We start from the raw sequence: 25,870 nt of genomic DNA, 5'->3' as shown, positions 1-25,870 counted from the left end.
GATAAAGAAGATGGGAGGGGGCATAGGATAATTTTGGTTGTCTTGGTTTTTGTTGTTGTTGTTTTTTAATATTTATTTATTTATTTGGTTGCACCGGGTCTTAGTTGCAGCACGTGGGCTCCTTACTTGTGGCATGTGAACTCTTAGTTGCGGCATGCATGTGGGATCTAGTTCCCTGACCGGGGATTGAACCCAGGCCCCCCTGCATTGGGAGCACGGAGTCTTATCCACTGCGCCACCGGGGAGGTCCCAGTTGTCTTGTTTCTTTAACCACTTTTTTTTTTTTTTTGCCTTCTTTGAATGTCAAATATTCTAGGAGATATTTATAAAGTACTAGTTAATCCTTACTGTCCAGTGTTAAAAGCAACTTAAATATTAATCTTAGCTTTTTGGCACTGAGCATGTATCCTGTAAATAAGTTCTAATACTCCTGTAAATAAGTTCTAATACTCTTATCGGAGAACAAAGATGATGTCTACACTGGGTATGTCTTTATTAGAGAGATACATTACAGATCACAGGATTCATACAGTAACTGAATCCGTGGTATACTAAAGGTACTTATATTGGCTTATGCTGGATTTCTAGTAATGGAATAATGTAATGATGCTTAGATAGCATTTGGAGCTGGATGAAACCTGAGAGATAATAGCCCAACACTTCATGATATATAAATTAGACTGTTGAGTCTCAGAGGGGTTACTAGAAATCTCCTAACTTCCAATTTTCCTGTGAGCCATTTTCACCTTTATGTCAAGGTCAAATCATGTCTGCTCACATAACCCACACCTTTTCATTTGATGCTGCAGAGCCATATTTTGCCTCCTTCACTGTATGGCGTTTGGTCTCATACAGAAAAACTGATAAATGTAAGTAATCTATTGTTTGTATTATTATTTAATTAGATCCTTATGATTCTTATTCTTCCTTTTGAATCCATGGATTGCTGGATGAGAACTTTTGTGGACATTATTAATTTGTATCTTAAAGTGGAGTAAATACTTGTAAACGCTTGTATAGTCCATGGATTTTACTACCTTGGCTTTAGTCGATTTTAGAGCTAGATTATTTTGTTTCCGAGTACATTTAATCTGTACCTAAGGTATGATTTAGTGATGGTTTCTCATGATCTGTCCTGTTTAGTAAGAAACTTTAATGTCAAGAAGTCTATACAAGAGAAAACTAGAGTTTGAAACAAATGTTATAAATCTAATCTTTTGGTTTATTCCATTTTATTCTTAAAATCAGCCTTTGAGTTTTAACAAGTTTTTCTGAGGCTAAATGAGTACCTTAATAGCTTTCATAATATAAATGAATAACTAGTCTAAATGATGCTTTTTGTTACTGTTTGTATTTCCAATACAATCTCAGGTGGCTCTTGAAAATTGTTAATAACTAGTAATCACATAACATGTACTTATCCGTGTCTTAATGGAATTTTTTTTAATGAGATGTAATTTTCATACAATGAAGTGTATATAGATCAATGTGCCATTGAATCAGTTTTGACAAATGCATACACTGATGTAACCCACACTCCCTAATGAGATAAAGAATATTTGATTTTTTTTTTTTTAATACTGCTAATCCTTGGTAGGCTATGTTTTGTGAACATAGGTTTTATATATTTATTTTTAATCGATCTTTTGAATTGTAGTAACATTTTTCTGGATTTGATGTTGATTTGTCTTTATGTAAGACTACAAGTTAGTAATATGTTTATCACCATGAAGTATACTAACCTAATAAAGTGACCAGGTTGGGGTGGTGATTCTCAGTGGCAACTGAGATCTTTACCCTATTTTCCTCCTTTGAATAGCTAAAATACTGCCTTTTCCTTGTCTGAGAGTCGTCAGTGGGGTATGTTGTTTAATGGAGACTTTGGAAGTGCTGTAGAAAAACGTTTAGTTGGATAGTACATTCTGATCCTTAATAAAAAGGGAAAAGGAAAGGGCATTATATTGAGAGTCAATACTTAGGGTTCTGTCTGTGATGTCATCTAGATTTGAACCTAGGATGAATTCCGTCATGCATGTCAACTTTGCTTTATAAAAGGGATTTTTGTAAGACCAGCTCGGTCTTAAGAGTTTTTTTAATGCATTATATAAATTGATGGGATCAGTAGAGTAAAAGGTACATCTTCCATTCTCTGCAATGATATTTTGTTTTAGTTGCCTTTTATTCATAACATTGATAATGTACTTTGAAATAAGTGGGTAGTTGGTTGAATTTAGTGTGGCTAAACATTCTTTTTTCCATCTATGCGCAAGAAAAAAAGAATCAATCAATATCCAGGCATTGCACATGGTCTCATTTAATCATTACAACAATCCTGTAAGTTGAGGTTTTATATAAAGTGTGAGTCAAAATGGTTAATTTGCCTAAAGTCACACAGCTGATGTGTTATTTGAATAGATCTTACTGCCTCTTTCAGTGGTTCCCAAACTTTGCTGCACATTGGAATCACTTAGAAAACTTTAAAAAAAAATATTGACACCTGGCTTCTAACCTCGGATATTTTGATTTATTTGATTTGGGGGTATATGACTTTTAGTATTTCTTTTTTTTTTTTTTTTTGACTGCGTCGTGCGGCTTCTGGGATCTTAGTTCCCCAATCAGGGATTGAACCCAGGCCCCCAGCAGTGAAAGCGCAGAATCCTAACCACTGATCACCAGGGAATTCCCACTTTTAGTATTTCTTAAGTGAACTCAGCTGAACTCATTAGGCGGTATGCAATTTACAAATGGAAATATGGCTGTACTAGTTGATTTAGCTTTGAATCCTGATATAAAAATACTACCATATCAAAATGCTGGTGTCTATTATTAATTTCACAGTAAAGACTTGCTAATGTGGTGGACATTTGTCAGCATAAGTATTTATCAGTGGTGAATTGGCCTTTTGGAATTTCTTTTGGTTCTGACTTGCAGTTTTTGTACAGAAGTTTTTTTTATTAAAGGGAAACAAGATGGTGACAGTGACTAAGCATACATAGTACACATCATATGTTTCGTTTGTGCCATCTTTAAGTGTGCAATGGCAAGGTTTGCAAATTAACCTGAAATTGAGGCTGTCCTATATTTCAGGTTGTCTGGAGGCTGCTCTGAGTACTTATCTGTTACACTTCTTACACTGCCAGATTATTCTGTCCTTAAGGTGGCTTTTATGGCAAGGGGAGTGTGAGATCTGATTTAAAGCTGCCTTGTTGGAAAGTAGTAGCATGAAGTTTTTGTAAATTTTGTTTTAAGTTCCAAATTTTCCAAGTCTTTCAGTTGTATTAGAAGTGTCTAATATACTGTCCTTGGTAACACTATAATGAAATTCTTAAAAGACTGGATTTTATACCTTTATGTAAATACCATTCTTTTCCTTTTCCATTCCTTTACTACCCTATTCACTATGCATTCACGTTAGGTTGTTTTGCTTTTGGCTCTTCTCACTTGATTGAAATTATTGTTACCACTAAGCTTCACTTATTGAAATCCTAGTGTTCTCATTTTTGGACCTCCATAATATTAATACTTTGTATACTTCTTAAGGAAGGGAGTGATGTTGGGTTTTTCTCTAAAAATTAAAGCTCTGTTGTTGGAGAGTGTCAGTGAACTTTACAGTACCTGTACAGTACCTTCTAGAGAATAAGCAAACATTTTTCATTCAGTCAACAAATACATATATTTGAGTGCCTACTACATGCTGGGTGGGCAGTTTCAGATACTGGGCACATTTCAGTGAACAGACAAAAATTTGGGAGGCTTACGTTCTTTTTGAGCATCTACCATGTACCTGACATGTATATAATTGTGAATTTGTCTCTTGCTGAAAATTAGGAGCAAAGATGTCTAAATCTCCAGTGAGGACATGAACCTTCCCTTAACATCAAAGGGATAATATGAGTTTGAGCCCCAAACAGCATTCTGAACCATGCAGAGGTTGCCTTGATTGGAGAGGTCAGCAGGGACCCCATTATGTCTCCTTGTGAATCCTGCTTAGTCAGCATTTCTCAAACATCAACCATGCATAATAATTACCTACAGAGCTTGTTTAAAATGTAGGGTTTACTGCCTCACCCCCAGATTTGTTTGACCAGTACTGGAATGGGCCCCAAGAGTCTGTATTTTTAGCAAGTAACCTCAGATAATTTCTGCTAAAGACCACAGAACCATGCTTTGGGAAATACTGTGTTGAGGTTTTGACACTCCATTGTATTGAGCAGTTGGGGGTAGTTAGTGATTATTTTACTGAGAGGGCTCTGACTATTGTAGGAGATGCTGTTGTCTTGGTTGTTGTCATTTCATAATTGTTGGGCAACTACTTTTTGTAATGAAAGTAATCCTTTTGTTTGTGTAGTGCTTTTACAATCTCATAATTACTACTATATCTCTTGATAGGTATAATAAGTTATATTAAGAATGTTTATCTATGGAACTTCCCTGGTGGTCCAGTGCCTAAGACTCTGCGCTCCCAATGCAGATGGTCCAGGTTGGATCCCTGGTCAGGGAACTAGATCCCACATGCCGCAACTAAAAGATCCTGCACCCCGCAACTAAAGCACGCCACAACTAAAGATCCTGCACTCAGCAACTAAGATGCCGTGTGCCACAAATAATTCCTGGTGCAGCCAAATAAATAAATAAATAAAATTTTTTTTTTAAAAAAAAAGTTTATCAGTGAGCAAAAATGGCTTATGCAGGCAAGAAAATGGCAAAGCCAGAACTAGAACCTGTTTTTTTTGGCTGCTGGTTCACTATTCTTTGCACTATATTGCATATACTATGAGTTCAACCAGCTTCCCATTTTCAAATCCAACTTCTGGTTTACTGGGGCACTTTTTAATTGTCTAGTCACTGAAGGGCTTATTTTTGTAAGTATATATTGCATAGTTCTATATTATTAGTTCAGGTTTACATAGAACTTAAATTTATGGATAGATATTCATGTGTTCATTCATTGCTTTTTTTCTTTCAGGTTAGATCGTTCCTTTATAATAGCTTGCCTTGCCTCATCCATTTTTCCCCTTTCCTATATCTTGCATTAACATTTCAAGCCCAGACTTTGTGTTCTTTTTTCTGTTCTAGTTTTAAAAGATTATATCAAACTTTGGAATTGTTTGTTTTCTTTTGTGTTCATTTGCTAATGCAGAGAAATTTGAGTTAAAATTTTTTTAACCTGGAATCTATCTACTTAAGAAGGATTTGCTAAGCAAATTAATTACTGTAGAATGTGGTGGGGGGAATGTTTCATCCAGCCAAAATTATTTGTTCTCTTAAATCTTTATATGTAAAACTGTCTTAATACAGGTGATTCCTATAGTGCAAAAAGTACCCTAAAGGAAACCTTTTGGTCTCTGAAGTATACTAAGAGATATTTTGATTTCTGTTACTTTCTTGCTCTAACATTTTTTTAAGGTATTTATTTATTTATTTTGGCTGCACTGGGTCTTCGTTGCGATGTGTGGGCACAGTAGTTGCAGCACGCGGGCTTAGTTGCCCCTCGGCACGTGGGATCTTAGTTTCCCCGACCACGGATCGAACCCGCGTCCCCTGCATTGGAAGGTGGATTCTTAACCACTGTGCCACCAGGGAAGTCCCTTGCTCTAACATTTTAATGTACGTTTTCTCATGTTTCTCTTCTTAAGGAGTGGAGGTAAGTCATTTTAGCCTTGAGAATTTGAGATTTAAATTAGGAAGAAGGAAAAGGGGGCCCAGTTTTGTTTTGGCTGCCTCATGCGGCATTGCGGGATCTTAATTCCCCAACCAGGGATCAAACCCATGCTCCCTGCATTGGGAGTGCGGAGTCCTAACCACTTTAAAAGTAGGGTGGATGGTTATAGCTTTGGACATGTTGAGTTTAAGGCGCAGGGTATCCCAAGTTTAGCTCTTGTATAATTAAGTTAGCAGAAAATACAGACCTAATCCTAGGCCAGGGAACTAGGACTGGTGTTAGATCTGAGCAAGATCAGCATAGAAGTGATAGTGGAGAAAGGAAATTGAGAAGTGAGGACTGAACCCTGTGGTAGAAATTCAGAGTTAATCAAGGCAAGAGGAGAGTTGGGATAATGGGGTGTTGCAGTTAAAGGAAGTCAGTTTTTAGGAGGAGGTAATATATATTCCAGAGAGAGAAAAGGAATGAGACTTTAAGGCTTTGGGCTTTGGCTGGAATAGAGCTCAGTATACAGTCATGCTTAGTAAGTCACTGTTGACTCAGTGATATGGCCTGAGGGCAGTCTGGTGAGGGAATAAGGATATAGAATTAAAGGATAGGCAGAGATTAGATTTTTGGAGTTCCTCATATATATATGAAACTTTGCTTTTTTGGTGTGTAATTAGGGAGGGGCATTGGTTTTCATAGCAGAGAAACGACACCATGAAACTGTAGAGGAGTGACTGAAAGTAGGAGACTATGTTAAGAGGTAACAGGCATTTTTCAAAGTTTAGCTCAGATACTAACTTTTCTAAGAAGCCTTCCCTTTTATCTTCTGAATAAATTGCTCGCTCCTCTGTGTTTTATATTTACTTTATTGTCGCTTTTATATTGTACTTGTCACTTATCTGTTCTTTTAGACCTTATGATGCTTATGGCATCCTTATCGGCAGTATCACACACATAGTAGGTCCTTAATAAGTGTTGAAACAGAGACTGGAGGAGCAGATTTTGGTAAAAGATTGACAGTTTTATTGAGATACTTTACCTATGTAAGCATCATCTACTTAAAGTGTGCAATTCAGTGGTTTTTACTATATGTACAGTTGTGCAACCATCACCATAATCCAATTTTAAAATGTTCATCCCCCCCAAAAAAAAGAAACCTTGAACACATTAGCAATCACTCTCCATATCCCCCCAGGCCTAGGTAGCTACCAATCTACTTTATACATTTGCCTATTAGAAAAGATTTGGGGCTTCCCAGGTGGTGCAGTGGTTGAGAATCCGCCTGCCAATGCAGGGGACACGGGTTCGAGCCCTGGTCCGGGAAGATCCCACATGCCGCGGAGCAACTAAGCCCGTGTGCCACAACTACTGAGCCTGCACTCTAGAGCCCGCAAGCCACAACTGCTGGAACCTGCGCGCCTAGATCCCATGCTCCACAACAAGAGAAGCCACCGCAATGAGAAGCCTGCGCACCGCAATGAAGAGTAGCCCCTGCTCACCACAACTAGAGAAAGCCCGTGCACAGCAACGAAGACTCAACACAGCCAAAAATAAATAAATAAAAAGAAAAGATTTGATCAACCCTTTATAATTGGTATTGTGAAAACTACAGATATATTGTCCCATTTCCCAGTGGAATAGTATATTTTAATACTTGTATTCCCCTGGAGATTCCAGTTCTCCACATACTGTCTTCCAGTACTACTATGACCAAGGCTAGAGAGATCAGTGACAGCAAGGACCAAGGCTAGAGAGAGCAGTGACAGCAAGGACCATTTGTGATCTTTGAAGTATAATTTTGGGTAGTATGATGAGAATGATAACCATTATACTGGGAACCAAGAACAAAAAGTGAGAGTAAGATGGCAGGTAGAAACTAGATTTTCAACAAGTTAACTGTGAACAAGAAAATTGGATGATCTTGTCTTACTATGAACCAACTATGCTGGCTACTTTCAGTTTCTTGTGAATAACGAGCTTAATGCGTACTCCTAACCCCCACACACCTCTTTACCTGGCCGTCTTCTGTTTATGCTTCAAGAATCAACATACTTCTTCGTTGAGAAGCTTTTCCTAATGCGTCCCTCTGAAAGATCTATTGGGTCCCCATAATTTGTACCTTCTCACCATCAGTTTCTCTTTCATCATATGTGTTATTTATTTGCCTTCACAGACTGTGCTGTAAGCTATGAGAGCAAGAATTACTGGGTTTTGTCTTGTTAGCCACCATAAATATTGAAAGGGTAAATTAATAGGAGCTTTAGTAGTAGGTAGTACTAAGTATCAAAGCACATTTTTTTGTTTGTGTTTTTAAAATTTGCAGGTTAAGGACCGTTTATGCATCTTTTAAGGCAGAGGGCAAGGAACAAGGAGACTGAGAACTGTGGAAATCCTACAGCATAATTCAAAGATCTTAGGGATGATATTGTGAGCAAAGGATTAGTAGTAGCAGTTAGGAGGGTTAGGATGAAGAAGGAAAACAAATCATCTTAGTTGACATTATTATTGCTGAGTGAAACACATATGATGCCCAAGTTTTAGATCTTATTCTGCAGTCTGTTTACCTTAAAAATCTGTTTAGAGCAGGGTTCTTAACTTGGTTCAGGGATTTACCCTCCACGAGGTCAGTGAATTGGATAGGAAAAAAATTCCATCTTTATTTTCATGTACCTCTAACTGAACCTAGTTTTTCTTTTATAAACGTAGGCAACAAGTCCCCACTAGTTTTGGCAGTACCTATGGCTTTGTCACCAATAGAAATCACAGGTATTTTCATATCACATTATTGTTGCATGTAACTCAAAATAGTCTTTATATCCAAAATTATAGTACTAGTTAGACCTGCCTCTAAATCTTATTTAATGCTTTAATAAAGAGCATGTATATTACTATATCAAGATTGATTTTAAAGTAATTTTATGGTAACTGAATTTCTCTAAAATTGGTTTTCTTTATAATGCTATGTATTTTATTTTATGCATTTAATATACTCTGAGAAGGGATCAATAGGCCTCATTAGACTACCAAAGGTGGGGGATCTGTGACAACAAAAAAGATTCAGAACACTTGGTGTAGAACTAGCACCTCCCACCACCCACACACAACTTGTTTGGGCAAGTTCTTGGTTATTGTAGCTAAATACATTTGATGCAGGATTGGTCTCTCAGTTGGTGGATTTCCAGTATTTATTTTCTTTTCCCTTTCTAGTCTTGTTCAATTTTAAATTACTTCCATGCTTATCAATGCCCTCCCCAGGGGTGTGAGATTGTAAGGGTGGGGAAATTAAGCCAATTAAAAAAGGTTTGGAAGACCTAGGAAAGTTCTGGGAAAGGTTCAGTGAAGTAAAAGATAGAATTAATATCTAAAATTTCTTGAAGTCATCACATTATCAGAATTATTACTCTGATCACCATACCCACAGCTAAAACTGTGGTTCTTTTCTTACTTAACGTCTAAATCAGTTTTTAGTACGGAGAAATCGGTCTAATCGGTATTTGTGTTTCTGGTTCTAGTTGCTTAATTCACCAGAAAACTTAGTGTCTTTTCTTTATTAAACCTGATTTTCCAGTTCCCTGCAGTAGCCAAATAGCAGCAATGAGTGTCTTTCTCTAGTGAAAATGCTCTGGATCCCAAACCATTTCAAAGGTATTTCTGCAAGTTGTAAATCCAAAGCATTATGAATAAAAATTTTGTGTTACTGACCTTATAAAATATGAATTGTGTTTTAAATGAAATTGCAAGAGGAGGAAATAGGTTGATGGTCTTAAATTTTTGATGGCAAGAGAAAAGTTCAGTTCATTAAATTCTAGGTACCTAGGTATTCAAAGTAAAACGAAGGCCACAAATCTAAGGAGCAAATATGGGCAGAGAAGGAGAATGAGAGTTACACAGCAATCTTGTATACCAAGAGTTAATAGAAAATCAGGAGGTGACCCACATTTTAGTCCTGTGTCTAGTTCTTCAGAAGCGCTGAAGAGTTACATGAATCAAAATGTAGTCAAAGCTGTGCATCATAGTTCTGTTTTCATGATGAATGCCATTAATAAAATGGAGCTTAATAAGTACTAACAATTCTAGGTTAAAGGGTTACAGTGTCTTAAGACTCAAGTTCATAGATGCTTCCACTTTTCAGAAGTAATCAACTATTGAATGCAGTACTAGGAGGATTGGTGACTTTTGAGACTCAGGAATTTAAATTGAGAATTGAGGGCTTGTGTTGTGGTTGAGGGTCGCCTGCTGTTTAAGTCCGGTAATTTAGGAGGAGAGGGGGAGTAGGAAGTGCCTTTCTTAACTGTTTTAAATGAATTGTTAACCCCGACACACTCACGCCAGAAACAAAACAAAAAGGGAAAAGAAGGCAACATGGCATGATTACAATGAGAAGCAAGAAGAAAGATACAGGAAAAGATAAACAAGAATTGCCTATAGGTGATTTTTTTTGGCCCATGGTAATTTGGGTGCTGTTGAAGGATGGGAAGAAGAGCTATCTATAGTTTTTATAATATTATGAAAGGCAAAATTCTACTGTTAAGGATGGTGCACATAAATATTAATGTATAGGAACATTAAAAGGAATTCAGACAAAAGAGAGTAGGGTGGCTGGAACTGTTAGCAGTAGCAACCTAAAGGGGGAATTTGAGCTAGTTCGTAGAGTTGCGCGAGATTGTACTAGACCAGGTCCTTAAGTTCTACTCTCATAAAGAGGAACATAAAAGTTGGATGATGATAAGTTGGCAAGAGACTAAGTTTGAGATACAGTGTCTTGAGAATGTAGATGCTATGAAAATGGGTATATTACAGCACTGATTCAGTGCTCATACTTTTAGTTCAGTGAAGACTCTGACATTAATAATCTAAAGATGGGAAGATAAATGGCATAGGAAAAGACATTTATCTGTTACGACTGTCACTTCTAAACTTTTATAATTATTTGAATCAAAGATGAGTAGATACTTCCTGATGACTTTATACTTTCGGTACAGGGAGTATTTTTGTTTTCCTCATCTGCCACGTCAAGCATGCCCTAGCCTGGTAAAAACCTCTAATACAGCTTTTTTATTCTTTAATTCAGCAGATGTTACTGAGCATTTCCTGCATGTAAGGCATTGTGCTGGATGCTGGGAATATAGAGTTGTGAACAAGACATAAAATGGCTGCCCCTATTATACTAGGATTCTCCAAAGAAATAGAACTGATGGATCATATATACAGGCATACCTCAGAGTTATTTTGGGTTCAGTTCCAGAATACCACAATAAAGCAGTCACATGAATTTTTTGGTTTCCCAGTGCATTAAAAATTATGTTTACACTATACTGTAGTCTATTAGGTGTGCAATAGCATTATGTCCAAAAAAATTGTACCTACCTTAATTTAAAAATACTTTATTGCCAAAAAGTGCTAACCATCATCTGTGCTTTCAGCGAGTGGTAACTTTTTGCAATAATAACATCAAAAATAAAGATCACAGATCATCACCATAACAAATATAATAATAACAAAAATATAAAAATAATGAAAATGTGACAGAGACACAAAGTGAGCATATACTGTTGGAAAAATGGTGCCGATGGATTTGTTCAAGGCAGGGTTGCCACAGTTTGTAAAAAACGTGATACCTGCAAAGAGCAATAAAACGAGATATATTTATAGATAGACAGAAAGAGATTTGTTATGAGGGACTTGCTCACACGATTATGGATGCTAAGAAGTCCCATGACCTGGAAGCAAACTAAATGCCCATCGACAGACGAATGGATAAAGAAGATATGGTACATATATACAATAGAATATTACTCAGCCACAAAAAGGAACGAAATTGGGTCATTTGTAGAGACGTGGATGGATCTAGAGACTGTCATACAGAGTGAAGTAAGTCAGAAAGAGAAAAACAAATATCGTATATTAACGCATATATGTGGAACCTAGAAAAATGGTACAGATGAACCGCTTTGCAGGGCAGAAATAGAGACACAGATGTAGAGAACAAACATGTGGACACCAAGGGGGTAAAGTGGCTGGGGGAGTGGTGGTTGTGGGATGAATTGGGAGATTTTGATTGACGTATATACACTAATATGTATAAAATAGATAACTAATAAGAACCTGCTGTATAAAAAATAAAATTCAAAAAAAAAAAGAAGTCCCATGACTTGTGGTCTCTAAGCTGGAAGCCCAGGAAAACCAGCAGTGTAGTTCTGGATCAAGCCTAAAGGCGTGAGACCAGGGGAGCCAATGATTTACGTCCCAGTTTGAGTCCTAAGGTCTGAAAACCAGGAGCACGGATGTCCTAGAGCAGAAGATGGAAGATGAATGTTGCAGCTCTAGCAGAGAGGGAAATTTCTCTTCCTCTGCCTTTTTATTCTGTTCAGGTACCCCACTTTAGGGAGGGTGATTTTCTTTACTTAGCCTGTCATTCAGATGCTAATCTCTTCTGGAGATACCTTCACATACTGTTTCATGTTTTATCAGCTATTTCAGAATCCCTTAGCCCAGTCGGGTTGATGCATAAAATTAACTGTCACCAATCAAGTCAGAGGGGGAAGACCTACGTTAAACAAATGTTCTTTTTTGTTGTTGTTATTGTTACAGTCATAGGGATGGGCATATTTAGGTCCTTTAATCTGAACTGAGTATTTACGATAATTACACTGATTTACTGTTCTTGGAAGTCCTTGGGTCTCATAGCAATACCTAAAATATTTCATTTCAGTCATTTTATTTCTTTTCTAAGGTATTTCCATTTTCATCGAGATTTATTAGAGAAAAGAAACCTCTAGCTCCACATCTTCAGCTATAACTCTTCTAATTGGTTCTCATGTCATTGTCACTCCTTCCCCTAGTCCCCAGTTTCCATATTGCATACCGATACCAAGGCCAACTCTTAATACTTAATTATATTATGCCATACTCTACTGATAATTCCTCAGTTATCTATAGAATTTAAAGCACATTAGCCTGGTATTCAAGAGTCTATAATATAGCCCCAAACTATCAGTCACTTTGATTCGCCCCTTTATGCGAGCCCATGGTCTATTCTTGCCTCTGCCTAGCACATCTTTTTTTTTTTATTTTTTTTTATTTTTGGCTGTGTTGGGTCTTCGTTGCTGCACACGGGGTTTCTTTAGTTGCGGCGAGCGGGGGCTACTCTTCGTTGTGGTGCGCGGGCTTCTCATTGCAGTGGCTTCTCTTGCTGTGGAGCATGGGCTCTAGGCGCGCGGGCTTCAGTAGTTGTGATTCGCGGGCTCTAGAGCACAGGCTTAGTAGTTGTGGCACACAGGCTTAGCTGCTCTGCGGCATGTGGGATCTTCCTGGACCAGGGCTCGAACCCGTGTCCCCTGCATTGGCAGGTGGATTCTTAACCACTGCGCCACCAGGGAAGCCCTTAGCACATCTTTTCTCTACCTTACGTATCAAAATATTATCCCTCCTTCAGGATATGACTGGTAACAGACCATTTTCACTAGGTTTCTTTCTTTGGACAGATGTAGTTCCCACTGATCGTTTGCTTTTTCTGAATTCTGTTAGCATTTTTTGGTCAGCCCCATTGACTTGTGCATGTATTATCTTAGGCTTATGCTTTTTATCTGTTTCTTAATTTTTTAACTAGAACTAGTTTGGATATGGGTTTAGAGGAAGGAAATAAGATCAGAGAGATGGACCTTGCCTTCTCTTAGCATCTTCTTCAGACCTTAAGGTACCTTTTTTATGCTCTCAGTAAGAAATGATGGTTTTCTAAGTTGCGAGCTCATTCCTTGGCCTACTTCCTTGATTGGTCAGGCAACACTAAGTCTAAAGACATTGATTTGAAACAAACAAATAGTAAACGAGACCCTGCCCCCCCCCTTTTTTTTAACTTTCATCCATTAAATTACTTGATTCTTCTGCATCTTTTGAAACTATTAGGAAGAATAAGGTCCAAATCAAACCAGTTTGTTTTTAATTTCATAAGTATCTGAGTTACCTACAGTGTGCACATTACTTTACCATAGTGTACTTAGTAGCAACACATTGCTGCTTACGTTGAAAAATGTCTAAAGATAAGACCTGAGTTTCTGGTTGAAGGCACCTAGAAAGTGGAGAATAGGAGTGAGGTTTTCATGTTTGTGGGTTTCAGATTGTCTGCAAACTTAAATGATCTCAGAGAATCAGCTTAGTGCTTGCTCATTACCCAGGTTCTATGAAGACATAAGACAAACAGTAAGTTTTATCTTACAGGTGTAGAGAGAGGAACGCCAAAGTAACAGTACCTGAATATTTGTATTGTCAAGGGGTTAGATCTTGGATATAAGCAGTAGTCAGTGGCTATAGGAATTCTGTGAAACGGGAGACCAATGTGGGATAGGCTACTTAAGGAAGATTTCTTTGTCAGCTGGGTATTAGGATGTTGCAATTGAAAATGGAGAGTTAGCAGCTTGCAGAATAAAAGTGGAAAACGTGGAGGTGAAGGTAGAAACTGAGTAAGTAGGATTTGGATAAGCAGAAGGCTGTTCCTGGCTCCTAATCTGTGTGTAATAATGTTGGGATCGGTTACACAGGTGGAAAGCACAGATGGGGAGGGTGTGAGGTGTTAGGTTTAGAGAAATAAGTTATATATTCCTTGAGATCAAAAGGAAGAATGAAAGAAACACCTGTCTCTTAGGTTTAAGGAGTTATAATACCAATTTCTAAGCATACCAATTTCTAAGCAGAAAGACCTAATTATTTTAGAAGTGCTGTAGTTGCACCATGGAGGAAAATGCCTTTGAATCATTTATGTTTTAGTTGTTTTTTTATGGATTGTCTTCTTGATACTGAGAATAGGGACTATGTCTTAAACTCATACACTTAAGCAATAAGGAGAAAAATGCCTAATAACTTGTTTGGTTTTTTTTAAGTGTGTTTCCAAATTCATCTAATTCCCCCTTGTTTCTAATTATTATGAGAGTATTCTGTTAAAGGCTTACTTTACATATGACTTCCCACAAAGTGCTTTATGAAATTGTGTGATTGCATGAAGATGTGAAGTATGAATTAGTGCCTTTGACATTTCAAGTTTGTAGTTTGGGTTGGATGGTTGTAAAATTCACTTTATTGTAATTTTGTTAGGGAGCCATTGGTACAAATTTGTTGATGTAGACATGAGATGTAGTCTTATGAGAGTTGATTTGTGCTTTCTCTTTTGCCTTTGATTTTTAGCGACTTCCCATCACTGCCTTATTAGCTCTTTCTGGATTTGGTGTTTTTGTATAGAATCATTTATTTTTCTTTAAAAGCTAGATAAATTAGATTTTATTAAAAATCTGCCATAATTCTTAGTATTGGATGTTTGTAATGGCAAGGACTGGCTTTGAAGTTTTCTGACAGCTTCCTAGCACAGATTTGCCTCTGCCATTAAGTAAAGAAAGAAGAAAAAAGAGAAGGAAGACAAAACAGAGGAATCAGGAAAGGAGAAATAACCTATTCACTTTGTTCATCACTTATCTTTTTTTTTTAATATTTATTTATTTATTTGGCTGTGTCGGGTCTTACTAGTGGCACGTGGGATCTTTCATCGTGGCGAGCGGGCTCTTCATTTCTGCTCGCGGGCTTCTCTCTATTTGTGGTGCAAGGGCTCAGTAGTTGTGGCACGCAGGCTTAGTTGCCCCGTGGCATGTGGGATCTTAGTTCCCCGACCAGGGATCAAACCCGTGTCCCCTGCATTGGAAGGCAGATTCTTAAACCCACCACTGTGAGCTTTTCTTTCAAGTGTTGATAAATGTTGGAATGTATGTGAAGGGTGTTGAATTCCTATATGGAAAATAAAGGATTGAAAAGGGATAATTGCAGCAGCTTTGAACATAGTTTTCGATGCAATAAGGACAGATCAACTCTGCCATTAGCAGATTGGTACATCTGTTGCTTTTCTTAGGCTAGTGGGCACAATCTCTATAAGGTTAAGCAGAAACTTTCCCCATCAGGCTACCTTTTTCTGCAAAGACATGTGAAAATGAATTCCTTTGTGTGTTCAATGGTAGTTATTCGTGTATCATGTGTGCGAAGTAGTAGTCCTCGGGAACAGCTGAAGCAAAAGCGTAGGAAGGAATGTGAGCTTTTTAAGCCTAGTCACCTTAAGATCTTTTACATAAGATTCTAGGGAGCGTATTTATTGGATCTGAATATGAGACCATGCTTAAGTAGCTGGTTTTGCATTTTCTAGAAAAATACAGTTATTAAGATACTAAATCCCCATTCTCTAGTTTCAGTCTTAATTTTCTTTTATAACAAAATAACATATTAGAGCAAAATTTTAAGAAAGAAATAGCACTAAAAACACTAAACAGGGGACTTCCTTGGTGGCGCAGTGGTTAAGAATCCGCCTGCCAGTGAAGGCGACATGGGTTCAATCCCTGCTCCAGGAAGATCCCACATGCTGCGGAGCAACTAAGCCCATGTGCCACAACTACTGAGCCTGTGCTCTAGAGCCCGTGCACCTAGAGCTTGTGCTCCGCAACAAGAGCAGCCACCGCAACGAGAAGCCCGCGCACCACAACGAAGTGTAGCCCCCGCTCGCTGCAACTAGAGAAAGCCCACGTGCAGCAGTGAAGACCCAACGCAGCCAAAAATAAATAAATAAATAAAATTATAAAACAAACCAAAAACACTGAACGGTTTTCCACTAAACTGATACTCATTAATGCCTTTGACACAGATTTTTTTAAGCCTTTTTTCCCTGTTATGAATATTTTTAAAACACATAAACTTCTCAAATGGTAAATCCAGGTATCATTTCTTATTAGAGTTAACAAAGAAATCACTCCAGTCTAGCTTTAAAATAACTTCCTGTTTTGTTTTGTTTTTTTTAACATTTTAAATAATGGCAAAATGCCTTTTTTTTCTTTTTTTTGGGGGGTGGGGGGCTGTGCCACACGGCATAAAAGATCTTAGTTCTCTGACCAGCGATCGAACCCGTGCCCCCTGCAGTGGAAGCACGGAGTCCCAACCAACCACTGGACCTCCAGGGATGTCCCCCAAGCAAAATTCATAATCTAGATAAGTTTGAAATAAAAATGGTAGTGCTTATTTTCAGGAAATTACCCTTACCAGACTTACAGGCATATAGAAACTTGAAATCATTTATTGCAGTGATTTCCAGTTCTTGTAGTCTCTGAAATTAGCAGTTGATATTCCTAGAGTTATTGGGGACAAATTGTATATCCACGGTAATACAGCAACGGATAATTAAAGCATGATTCTTCCAGTAAAAAGCAAATGTCATCTTTGTGGTAATATGATTGTTTTCTGTGATCGGGAACTAAGCAAAAATGTGACTCCTTATTAATACAACTTGGTAGGAAATGGAACATGAGTTATAGTAAAAGGGATCTTTGCTTTCTGAAACATTTTGGAATGACTAGTAGAATCTCCTTCATTTCTTCAGTTAAAAAGTAAGACCAGGTGAGGTTAAGAAACTTGCCCATGGTCTCAGGAATCAGTGGTGGATGGATATAGAATTCAGCTGCCCTGGTTAAGAGGAATGTTAAGGCTGCCACACAAGTACTGACTTAATTGGACAATGGGTTGCTTGACAGGAAAAAATCTCTTTACCTTGTGTTGGGCAATGTAGTCAGTCAGTGAGTTCATCAGCTGAATAGCGGAAAACTTAACCCTAAATAAAACCTAACCAGAGAGGAAAAACTGTCTTATTCAAATTTTTTAAAATTTGGTGATGTTAAGTGGTAATCAGCTTTTTATAATGCCCTCCCTTTTCCCCCTTTCATTTTATTAGGTGGTATGGTCAGGAAAAAGACTACAATGTGCTAGTCATGGATCTTCTTGGACCCAGCCTCGAAGACCTCTTCAATTTCTGTTCAAGAAGGTTCACAATGAAAACTGTACTTATGTTAGCTGACCAGGTATGTGAAACTTTTATGAGAATAAAAACTAAGAAATACTACTGTTTACAACTACTTAACTGTAATTTAAATGTGTGTAAACCAGAGTATTATAGTCCTGTGTGTCACGTTTAACGTTTGGATCAGCAAAAAAAGATTCATAGTAAGGTATAGTCATTCAAGTGTATTACTCTAATATGACTTGTAGATGTTTTCTCATGGGTATAGGACAAAAACGGATTATACTAGTTTATTACTCACCTGTAGACTAGTTTTCAAGCTGCTCCCATCAGATAGAGTGTATTTGTTTTAGTGTTGAATATAGCAGGTTTCCTTATAAGATTTTGTTTGAAGAAAGGATTTGGAGTGTATGTGTGTATATAAATATAGATAAATATGTATATATTGAAATTTTGTTTAAATTAAGCAAATTGAATGCTATGTATTACGTGTTGAATCCTTATGAAAGGTGTATTTTTGAGGAAATAAGGTACTGAAGTAATTTAAGGAATAATTTTTGACCAGGTAGATGCTCTTGAAGTAAAGGATTCTCGGCCATTGGTAATAGTTAAACAAAACCAGGGAAATTTTTATGTCATGAGTTAGATTTATTCATCGGCTGGAGGTTAGATGAAATTGTTTTAAAGCCAAAGATTAGATTTTTTTGAACTAAAGGAAATAAAGAAAATTAGTTTAAAAGAATTTTAAGATGGGGAATATAGGGTCAGAAACAAGCCTTGAAGAAACAGATAATATGGTCAAAGGTAATAGGTAAATGTCAAGGAATTTATGATTAAAACCTCTTAATATGACATGTGAATGAATCTTAATAAAAGAGTTTATATTCTGTAGGCTCAGTAACACATAGGCATTCATACAGTGAACATTTATTCAGGGCCTGCCATTGTACTTAACACTGGGATGTACAAAGAAGAATAAGAACTAGTCTCTTCCCTCTAGGAGCATAGAGTTTAGTGGAGAAAAATGCAAGGGTTCTGTCATAGAAGTCTATATGTTGGATACACTAATAACATCAGAGAAAGAATGTAATTTAGGAAAGGGGGTTGCAGGAAAGCATTTGTTTAAGAAGGAAACAGCTGAGTCTTGCTCTGTAGATGACAGGCAACACTTGAAGTAGTCTGTAGTTTGTGCTATTAATTTGTCTTTTGCCCCACCTTTCCCCTGTGAGTTAATACTCATAGTTTAATTATGGGTATTACTTAGCTAGGACAAATATGTACATAAGTGAGCCATTGGTTTTGTTTTACTTCTTTAATATATGAGTTGCTGCTGTACCTAAAGATGCTATTTGAATATTGTATACATCTACTTCCTTGAGAGTATGAATAGTTTAAGCCAGAGATTACAATTTGGCTTCAAAAGACATTTGCCAAGGTAGAGGAGTAAGATTTAGAATCTGTATATCCATGGTGATAAAAGCTCTAGAGAAAATGAGGCCAAGTAAAAAATAGAATCCTGACATATACTACTAGAAGAGCAAGAACATATGGGTAGAAAGATAATGTTGGCAGCCTTTGCACATGGAAAACACTTTCAAATACAACTTGTAAGTATTTTACAGAAAAGGTAGACATAGTTGATAATTTGGAAATTAAAACTATTATAGAAGAGATGCCAGAGTTAAAAGACAAATTTTTCAAAATTTAAATCTATTTACATAACAAATGACTGATAAAAGATTGTCTGTTGTATGCAAAGAATTCTTAAAAATTGGCAAGAAAAGGACAAGCCAAAAGAATACTGGACAAGTATAGATTGACAGTTCATAGAATAGTACTAAATCCAAAAGGTCGGTAAAAATGAGCAGGTTTCCAAACTGTTAGGGAAATAAGCGAGGTCAGTACCTGTCAAATTGGCAAAATTTAGAAACAACTGAAATAACTTTGCTAGTGGGAAAAAGAACACTACTGCTGAAAAAAATGAGTTGTTACAGGCTATTTTGATGGGCAGTCTGATGGCACCTATCAAAATGAAAAAAATACGTACCTTTCAGCCCAGCAACTCTGCTGTAATAGTATGGGATTTATAACCCATAGAAATAAAAGCACTAGTAGGTAAGGATAGATTTAAGTATTATTAGTAGCATTATTGTTTATGGTGGGAGAATATTGGAAATAATGGGAATACCGTGAGTTAGGGGATAATTGGGGAGTACTTCCATCTGTGCCATAGAATATTTATAGCCATTAAAAAGAATGCTAAGGGCTTCCCTGGTGGCGCAGTGGTTGGGAGTCTGCCTGCCAATGCAGGGGACACGGGTTCGAGCCCTGGTCTAGGAGGATCCCACATGCCGCGGAGCAACTGGGCCCGTGAGCCACAATTACTGAGCCTGCGTGTCTGGAGCCTGTGCTCCGCAACAAGAGAGGCTGCGATAGTGAGAGGCCCGCGCATCGCGATGAAGAGTGGCCCCCACTTGCCGCAACTAGAGAAAGCCCTCGCACAGAAACGAAGACTCAGCACAGCCATAAATAAATAAATTAATTAATTTAAAAAAAAAAAGAATGCTAAGACCATACCACTTGACGAGGCAGAATTTCCAAGAAATTAAGAAAAGCTTGTTAGAATGGCATGTTTATTATTCAGTTTTGGAATATGATCATACAAGTATGGAGAAAAATCATGGGAGAGTCCAAAAAGCATGCAAGAAAGGAAACCCAGCGTGTATATGTCCCCATTTGTATAAAAAGTTACATGCTTACATTGTATGGTACCAACTTCCAGGAATGTTTGAGTTATAATTAGTTAAAAACAAGTGAACAATAATAAAGTGAGTGGACTGCTTCTATTTCAATTTAAAGCAATAACAACAACTTATAACTACTATATCAATTGGTCAACACCCCTTACTCCCAAGCACATGTGAGTTTATGTGTGTACGTATATAAGAGCATGGAAATAGATCTGGGCAGTAGCAGGCTGTTTTTATATAGGTATGTCAGGGGGCATAGGATTGGCTTTTACTTTATATAATTTATTACAACAACTGAAACAATTCTAAATGTATTACTTTTGTAATTTAAAAATAAAACCATTTTTTGCTATCAGGTCATGTTTTGCTACTATCATGTTTATAATCATTAATATTGAAAGAATAAGCCTAAAGAACACTTCTGGTTTATGCTTATATATCCATCAGTCTAGAGGTAAATGCAGTGCCTGGTTGCCCTTTCTTTTTAATTTTGACTAGCATTGTCTTTGTGAACTCTAAATAAAGTTAATAAAGTATACCTGTGATCTTGAAAAATAATTGACATATTGAAGTAATTCAGAAATAATGTTTTCTTTTGTCACTTAATACAAATCACTTAATTTTCTCTCCTCCTCCCCTTTTTTCCAGATGATCAGTAGAATTGAATATGTGCATACAAAGAATTTTATACACAGAGACATTAAACCAGATAACTTCTTAATGGGTATTGGGCGTCACTGTAATAAGGTTAGTCACATGTTCTTTGCATGAAGGAACAAAGAGTAAAAAACTTCAAGAATTGCTTTGGTGAACTTTCAGTCTTTAAATTAAGAGTCATAGTAAGTTGAATTTGCTATTGATAATTGCTTTAAAAGATTGTACTAGAAGGATAATCTGTTAACTTAATAACTTGAAATAAATTCTCTCCAACTTACCCAACCAAGGTTAGTTATTTATATGGAAATATAAAATTCCAAGGGCTTTATAGTGAAATGTAATCATCTATATTATTTAACTATTGAACAGTTGTATCTATTTTTCATTCATTCGAATAGCTAGCAAACAAAAAACAAACAAAACCCCATGTACTTTTCTTCCTGAATGCTAAAAATCAGATTTTAACCTTTGTCTCTGAAGTGTGGGTTTTTGTAATATATGTGCTTGTGCCAGCGTGGGAACCACTGACCCATCTGTCACCATGGCGTTAACATTTGCTGACTAAGCATGGTTGATAATGAGAATTCTTCAGTCCTTGGATTTGTGTATTCAAAAGGATAACTTTTGGGCCTGCTTCAAAAGTAGTTGACAGTTTCTTATTTGGGTGCCAAGTTGGGTGGGGTCTCCACCCCTCTTCTCCTCTCCTTTTCAAAGGAAAGTGTAGACAAGTGAAATGAACATACATACAATGAAATTAGTGTTCATTGGGGGCTGCAGAATGGTTGAACTTATGGGGAGATTGGGTTTTAGCTAGTGACGCATGATTGCAGTTAAAAACTAATTGTGTTGAATTTTTTCTGCAATGATTAGTTTTACTGAGTGAATTGCTTTTATTTATTCAATGTTGAGCTCGGGCAGACAGGCAGCATTGGCAATGCACTAAGCATGTTATGATCTGATGATCTCATAGAAATTCTCAACTTCAGGACAACTTGGGGGTTTTTTGTTTTTTGTGTTTTTTGTTTTGTTTTGTTTTTGGAAGGAACATTCCCATTTGTTTTATTAAAGCATTAGGGAATGTTTGGTGTTTTTAGGTCTAGCTATAAATGTTTACCTTTGTTTGCCTGTATGAATGCCAACTTGGAGCCATTACCATTAGAACTGGTGTTATTTGTTAATGCGTGAGACATTAATGTTGGTCTGACCAAGTTTTAGGAATTTAAATTTTTTTGTTGAAAGCTGAGCTTTAAATAATAGAAGGTGTTTAAATCTACATACAACCTTTCTTGCCATTCCCAATTGCATCTTTTTTTTTTTTTTTTTAAATGTTATGTGGCTTCTCTCTTTGAAGCATCCAGGTTCTTAATTGTTACTATAAAACCTGGTAATTTAATTGAAAAATTACTAGTCTTAATTTTGGGGGGCAATTTTGTCAGTATGACCCTAATCTTTTGACCATTTCCCAGCCCTTTTCTTCCCATTTTCTTCCTGCTAAAGACCCATTATCCTCATGAGATCCATGTTCTGCATGTTGACATTGCAGTACATGGTTTTTGTCTTAAATTTAATGATGGCCTAGATAATACCTCTTTGCTTTTTTCCCCCCTTTAAAATAGCTTATTAATCACATAGTTGTGTTAGGAAATCCAAATTGACCAGTGATACGTAAACCTTTTTAGAATCTTGTATCCTCTTTTAGAGATATTAAAAAGAATATTGTGAAGCTGCTTTGCTGTTAAACAGATTCAGAGAGACCCTAGGGTTAGAAGTGCAGTGTTTTACCTAAGACTCAAATTCTAAATGTTGTTCTTGAACATTTTAGATTAGTGTTTTGTTTATGTAGTTGGTTTTTAGTGTTTTCTGTATTGTAGTTTGAAATATACCAGTTGTATGAGACTGGATTCTTTGGTCAGCTTGTTCCAGTAGTTTTCTATTTGTGGGTAAAGAGTTGGTGGGGTGGGGGGCGCTTTTGAGGTTGATTTTTAAAGTCAAATTTCTTATTTGGAAAATTGTTCTGAATTTGATATTTAGGAGTAGTCACTCCAATCGTAGTGAATTTGCTCATCTCTTCCAGTAATCAGCCCTGCATGCTTACGAAAATAAATTTTAAGGTGACTAAATGCCTTCTACCTCTTCCTTACTGAAGATTTTTTTCCCCTGTACAATCTTTTTTAGGGGAAGGGCAGATTGTGGTACCAAAGATTGCAGATCCAAATTCCCCCCTTTTTTATTAATAAATTAAAGAGCCAAATGTCACCATTGCTATCCCTGTTTCAGGCAGTGACACAATATAGTGGCATTAAAAACCTGAGTATTTTCCAGAATTCAAATGTTCTTAAGCATGTGATTCTTATTTGGAAAACTGAGAAGCTACAGTGCTTGGTGGAAGAAGGATGGCATTTGGCTACCCTGTTCTTTCTCTAATGCCTCGGTGTTGCCTGTCTGCGCCGGCCATTGTTGCAATGTAAGCAATACTGTTTGATGCACTGCCACCCTCTATTGTCTGTTTAGTGTTTAGAATCTCCAGTGGGGAAGAGGAAAAGAAGCATGACTGTTAGTACTTCTCAGGACCCATCTTTCTCAGGATTAAACCAGGTCTGAAACTGTCTCCTATTCCAACCTCAATCCCAAATTCATGTGCTTTTCTTTCTTATTGTTTTATTTTGATTATTTTTGTTTTGTTTTAATTCTGGAGAATGTAGATCTTGCTCAAGCACCTCTTACGTTGGCATTATTCAGACATACTTGGCAAACATATAATATTACTAAGATGTTTCTTTGTGGCTTTTGCTTAAAGTTTGTAAAATTTAGAGAAAACCTAAATGAAAACAGGATTATGTTTAGATCTCTAACATCCACATGAGGAAATGTGTTGGTCTACCATTGAAATTCTTTACCTAATGGTAAACTTGAGATAGACTGTTCAATTTTTAAAAATAATTTGGAGTTGCATTACTGCTGAATGATGATATTCTGCATCAACTCTCTTCCCCTTCCCTAGCGTACTTTAGGTAAGTGTAGATCAGATTTCAGATCTAGTTTTTCTAGAATTGATTACCTCAATATAAGAATTTTCTCAGCTTCAAACAAGTGGCATAAAATGCTTAAAGAGCATTATATGCTCTGGGACTAGAATATACTGTATTCTAACAACATAACGATAACTGAAGCACTTATCAATTACCATCAGTGACACATAAGTAAGATAAACAGATGCATAACCTGATGATTTAGTGTTTAGCAGGCTAAACACTCCAATAACTTTCCAAATATTTTTTAAATGTAAGCAGAACTCTTCATATTTACTTTTGTAGAAGTTAGATAGCTTTATTACTGTATGAATTTTCAGATAAACAAGGGAAAATAATTTTTAAAAATCACACCATTTAGGTACTTAATCTTTGAAGCTCCTGAATGAACGAATCTTTATCAATTTAGTATACACTGAGAAGTAAGTATTGACATAAGTAATCAGAAAAGGAAAAAAGTTGCATTTGATATGTGAGCATACTTTGTAGTTCCGTTATTAAACCACAAGTATCATCTGGGTAATCATTTAATCCTTTTCCATACTGCCCAGCATTATTTCAGGAACTACGTTCTCCCACTGTTAAAAAGGTTTCAGGAATTCAATTTTATTTTTATTCACAAAGAAATAGCAACTGTGGTAACTAGGTCTTGGTTGGGCAGAGAGGGGGGATGGTGGGTAATTAGGTACGTTGTAAGGCAACTTTACTGCCCTATTTTTACTTATCCATATACATTCACACATTTTACTTATATTTTATAACATAATTATTTAATAATAGGTTTTCTGGGTTATAAGGAAAAGTAATCTTGTGAATTTTCTGAAGGGCAGGAAAATGTGACTCCTGGTTAGGAGAAAAACTGTTGTAATACCAAAAACTAAAATTGGCAGTAGCGTTTCTGAAGAAAATGCACGTCTGCTGAATGGAGTTATCCCAGCATACCCAACGTTAACTCATTTCCACGTTCCTTTGAAAAATATGCTGCATTCTTTAAAACAGCCACAAATTTTACTTAGAACATGTAGTTAAAATCCACAGAAAGCAGCTTGACAACCGAAGAGTTTAAACGTCTCTTTGCATATGCAGACCTATAAAAACACATTATTTTATGACGTTGAATACTGACTTTTCCTTGTTTGGTTTTACCTTTACATATCTGCGGCTGTTGGGTTGTATCCTTGGTATGACATGGTTTCATGTAAATATTTCCCATTATATGTGTTTTTACTCGTTTTAAATTCAGTGCATAGAGAGCGACTAAAGAAGCATGATAGGTACCAGAAGGTAATGAACTATCAAGAGATTTAAAATTTTTTAATTTTAAGTAGTTTTCAGTTCTTTGCTCTTAAAATGGGATACCTTTGTATATCAGTGACATTACTTTTCCTGACTCATTTTCAGTTTTTATAGGAGGAGAAAATTAAAAATTTTTTTGCTTTGATATTAAAGATTGAGATACTTAAGAAGATAGTGTTTGTCCATTTTTGTTTTCTTAATAAGTTAGGTTTTTGTCCTTTAGAATTGTAGAAGGAAAGAACTCTAATGAACACTGAGTTTTTATAAAGCAGTCTTTTAGTTGTGAGAAAGTGGTTATTGAGTTGCAAATGGAGCTGTTGAATCTAGACATGAATGTAACTATCAGACATAACCATGTCAGAGTTGTTCCTGTTTTCTCCTCCATTTGGAGTACTAAAGGAAGCAATCTCAGAAAATAATCCTTAGAAGAAAGTTTATGTCCTTATCACTTTTTATTCATAACCCACATAATTCTTTGGGAGAGTTTTTAAATGCCATGAAGCTGGATGTCCTTTTATGTTTGTTTTTCCTTTGTTTTCAGTGTGAATCTGTAGAACTTAAGTCATAATTTTTGTTTTGCTTAACATAAGTATATTTTGCTCATTTTAATATTTGAGTACTGAGCCAATTTTCATATCGAAAGAAACTTAAAGAGTATGAGCTTTATTTCTCTTAG

At 36.5% G+C, this 25,870-nt stretch overlaps 1 protein-coding gene across 7 annotated transcripts in view; it reads left to right on the top strand.

Annotated features, from left to right (window-relative positions):
- CSNK1A1 (casein kinase 1 alpha 1) overlaps positions 1 to 25,870 on the top strand; it is a 49,177-nt gene that overhangs the window by 4,794 nt on the left and 18,513 nt on the right. For 5 of the 7 annotated variants that reach the window (XR_009700845.1, XR_009700844.1, XM_061189829.1 and 2 more), the window contains exons 3-5: positions 17,397 to 17,523; positions 20,861 to 20,959; positions 23,381 to 23,464. Coding sequence is in view for 4 of the 7 variants with exons in the window: in XM_061189829.1 (XP_061045812.1) it covers positions 17,397 to 17,523; positions 20,861 to 20,959; positions 23,381 to 23,464 (310 nt within the window). In the remaining 3 variants the exon portion in view is untranslated. The remainder of the gene's footprint in view (positions 1 to 17,396; positions 17,524 to 20,860; positions 20,960 to 23,380; positions 23,465 to 25,870) is intronic. The other 2 variants (XR_009700846.1, XM_061189832.1) reach the window with 1 other exon arrangement.

Source organism: Eubalaena glacialis, chromosome 4 (genome assembly GCF_028564815.1).
Source record: "Eubalaena glacialis isolate mEubGla1 chromosome 4, mEubGla1.1.hap2.+ XY, whole genome shotgun sequence".
In the NCBI taxonomy this organism is placed as follows: Eukaryota; Metazoa; Chordata; class Mammalia; order Artiodactyla; family Balaenidae; genus Eubalaena; species Eubalaena glacialis.
The sequence above is the reverse complement of the archived record's forward strand: the minus strand, read 5'-3'. Positions and strand labels throughout refer to the sequence as shown.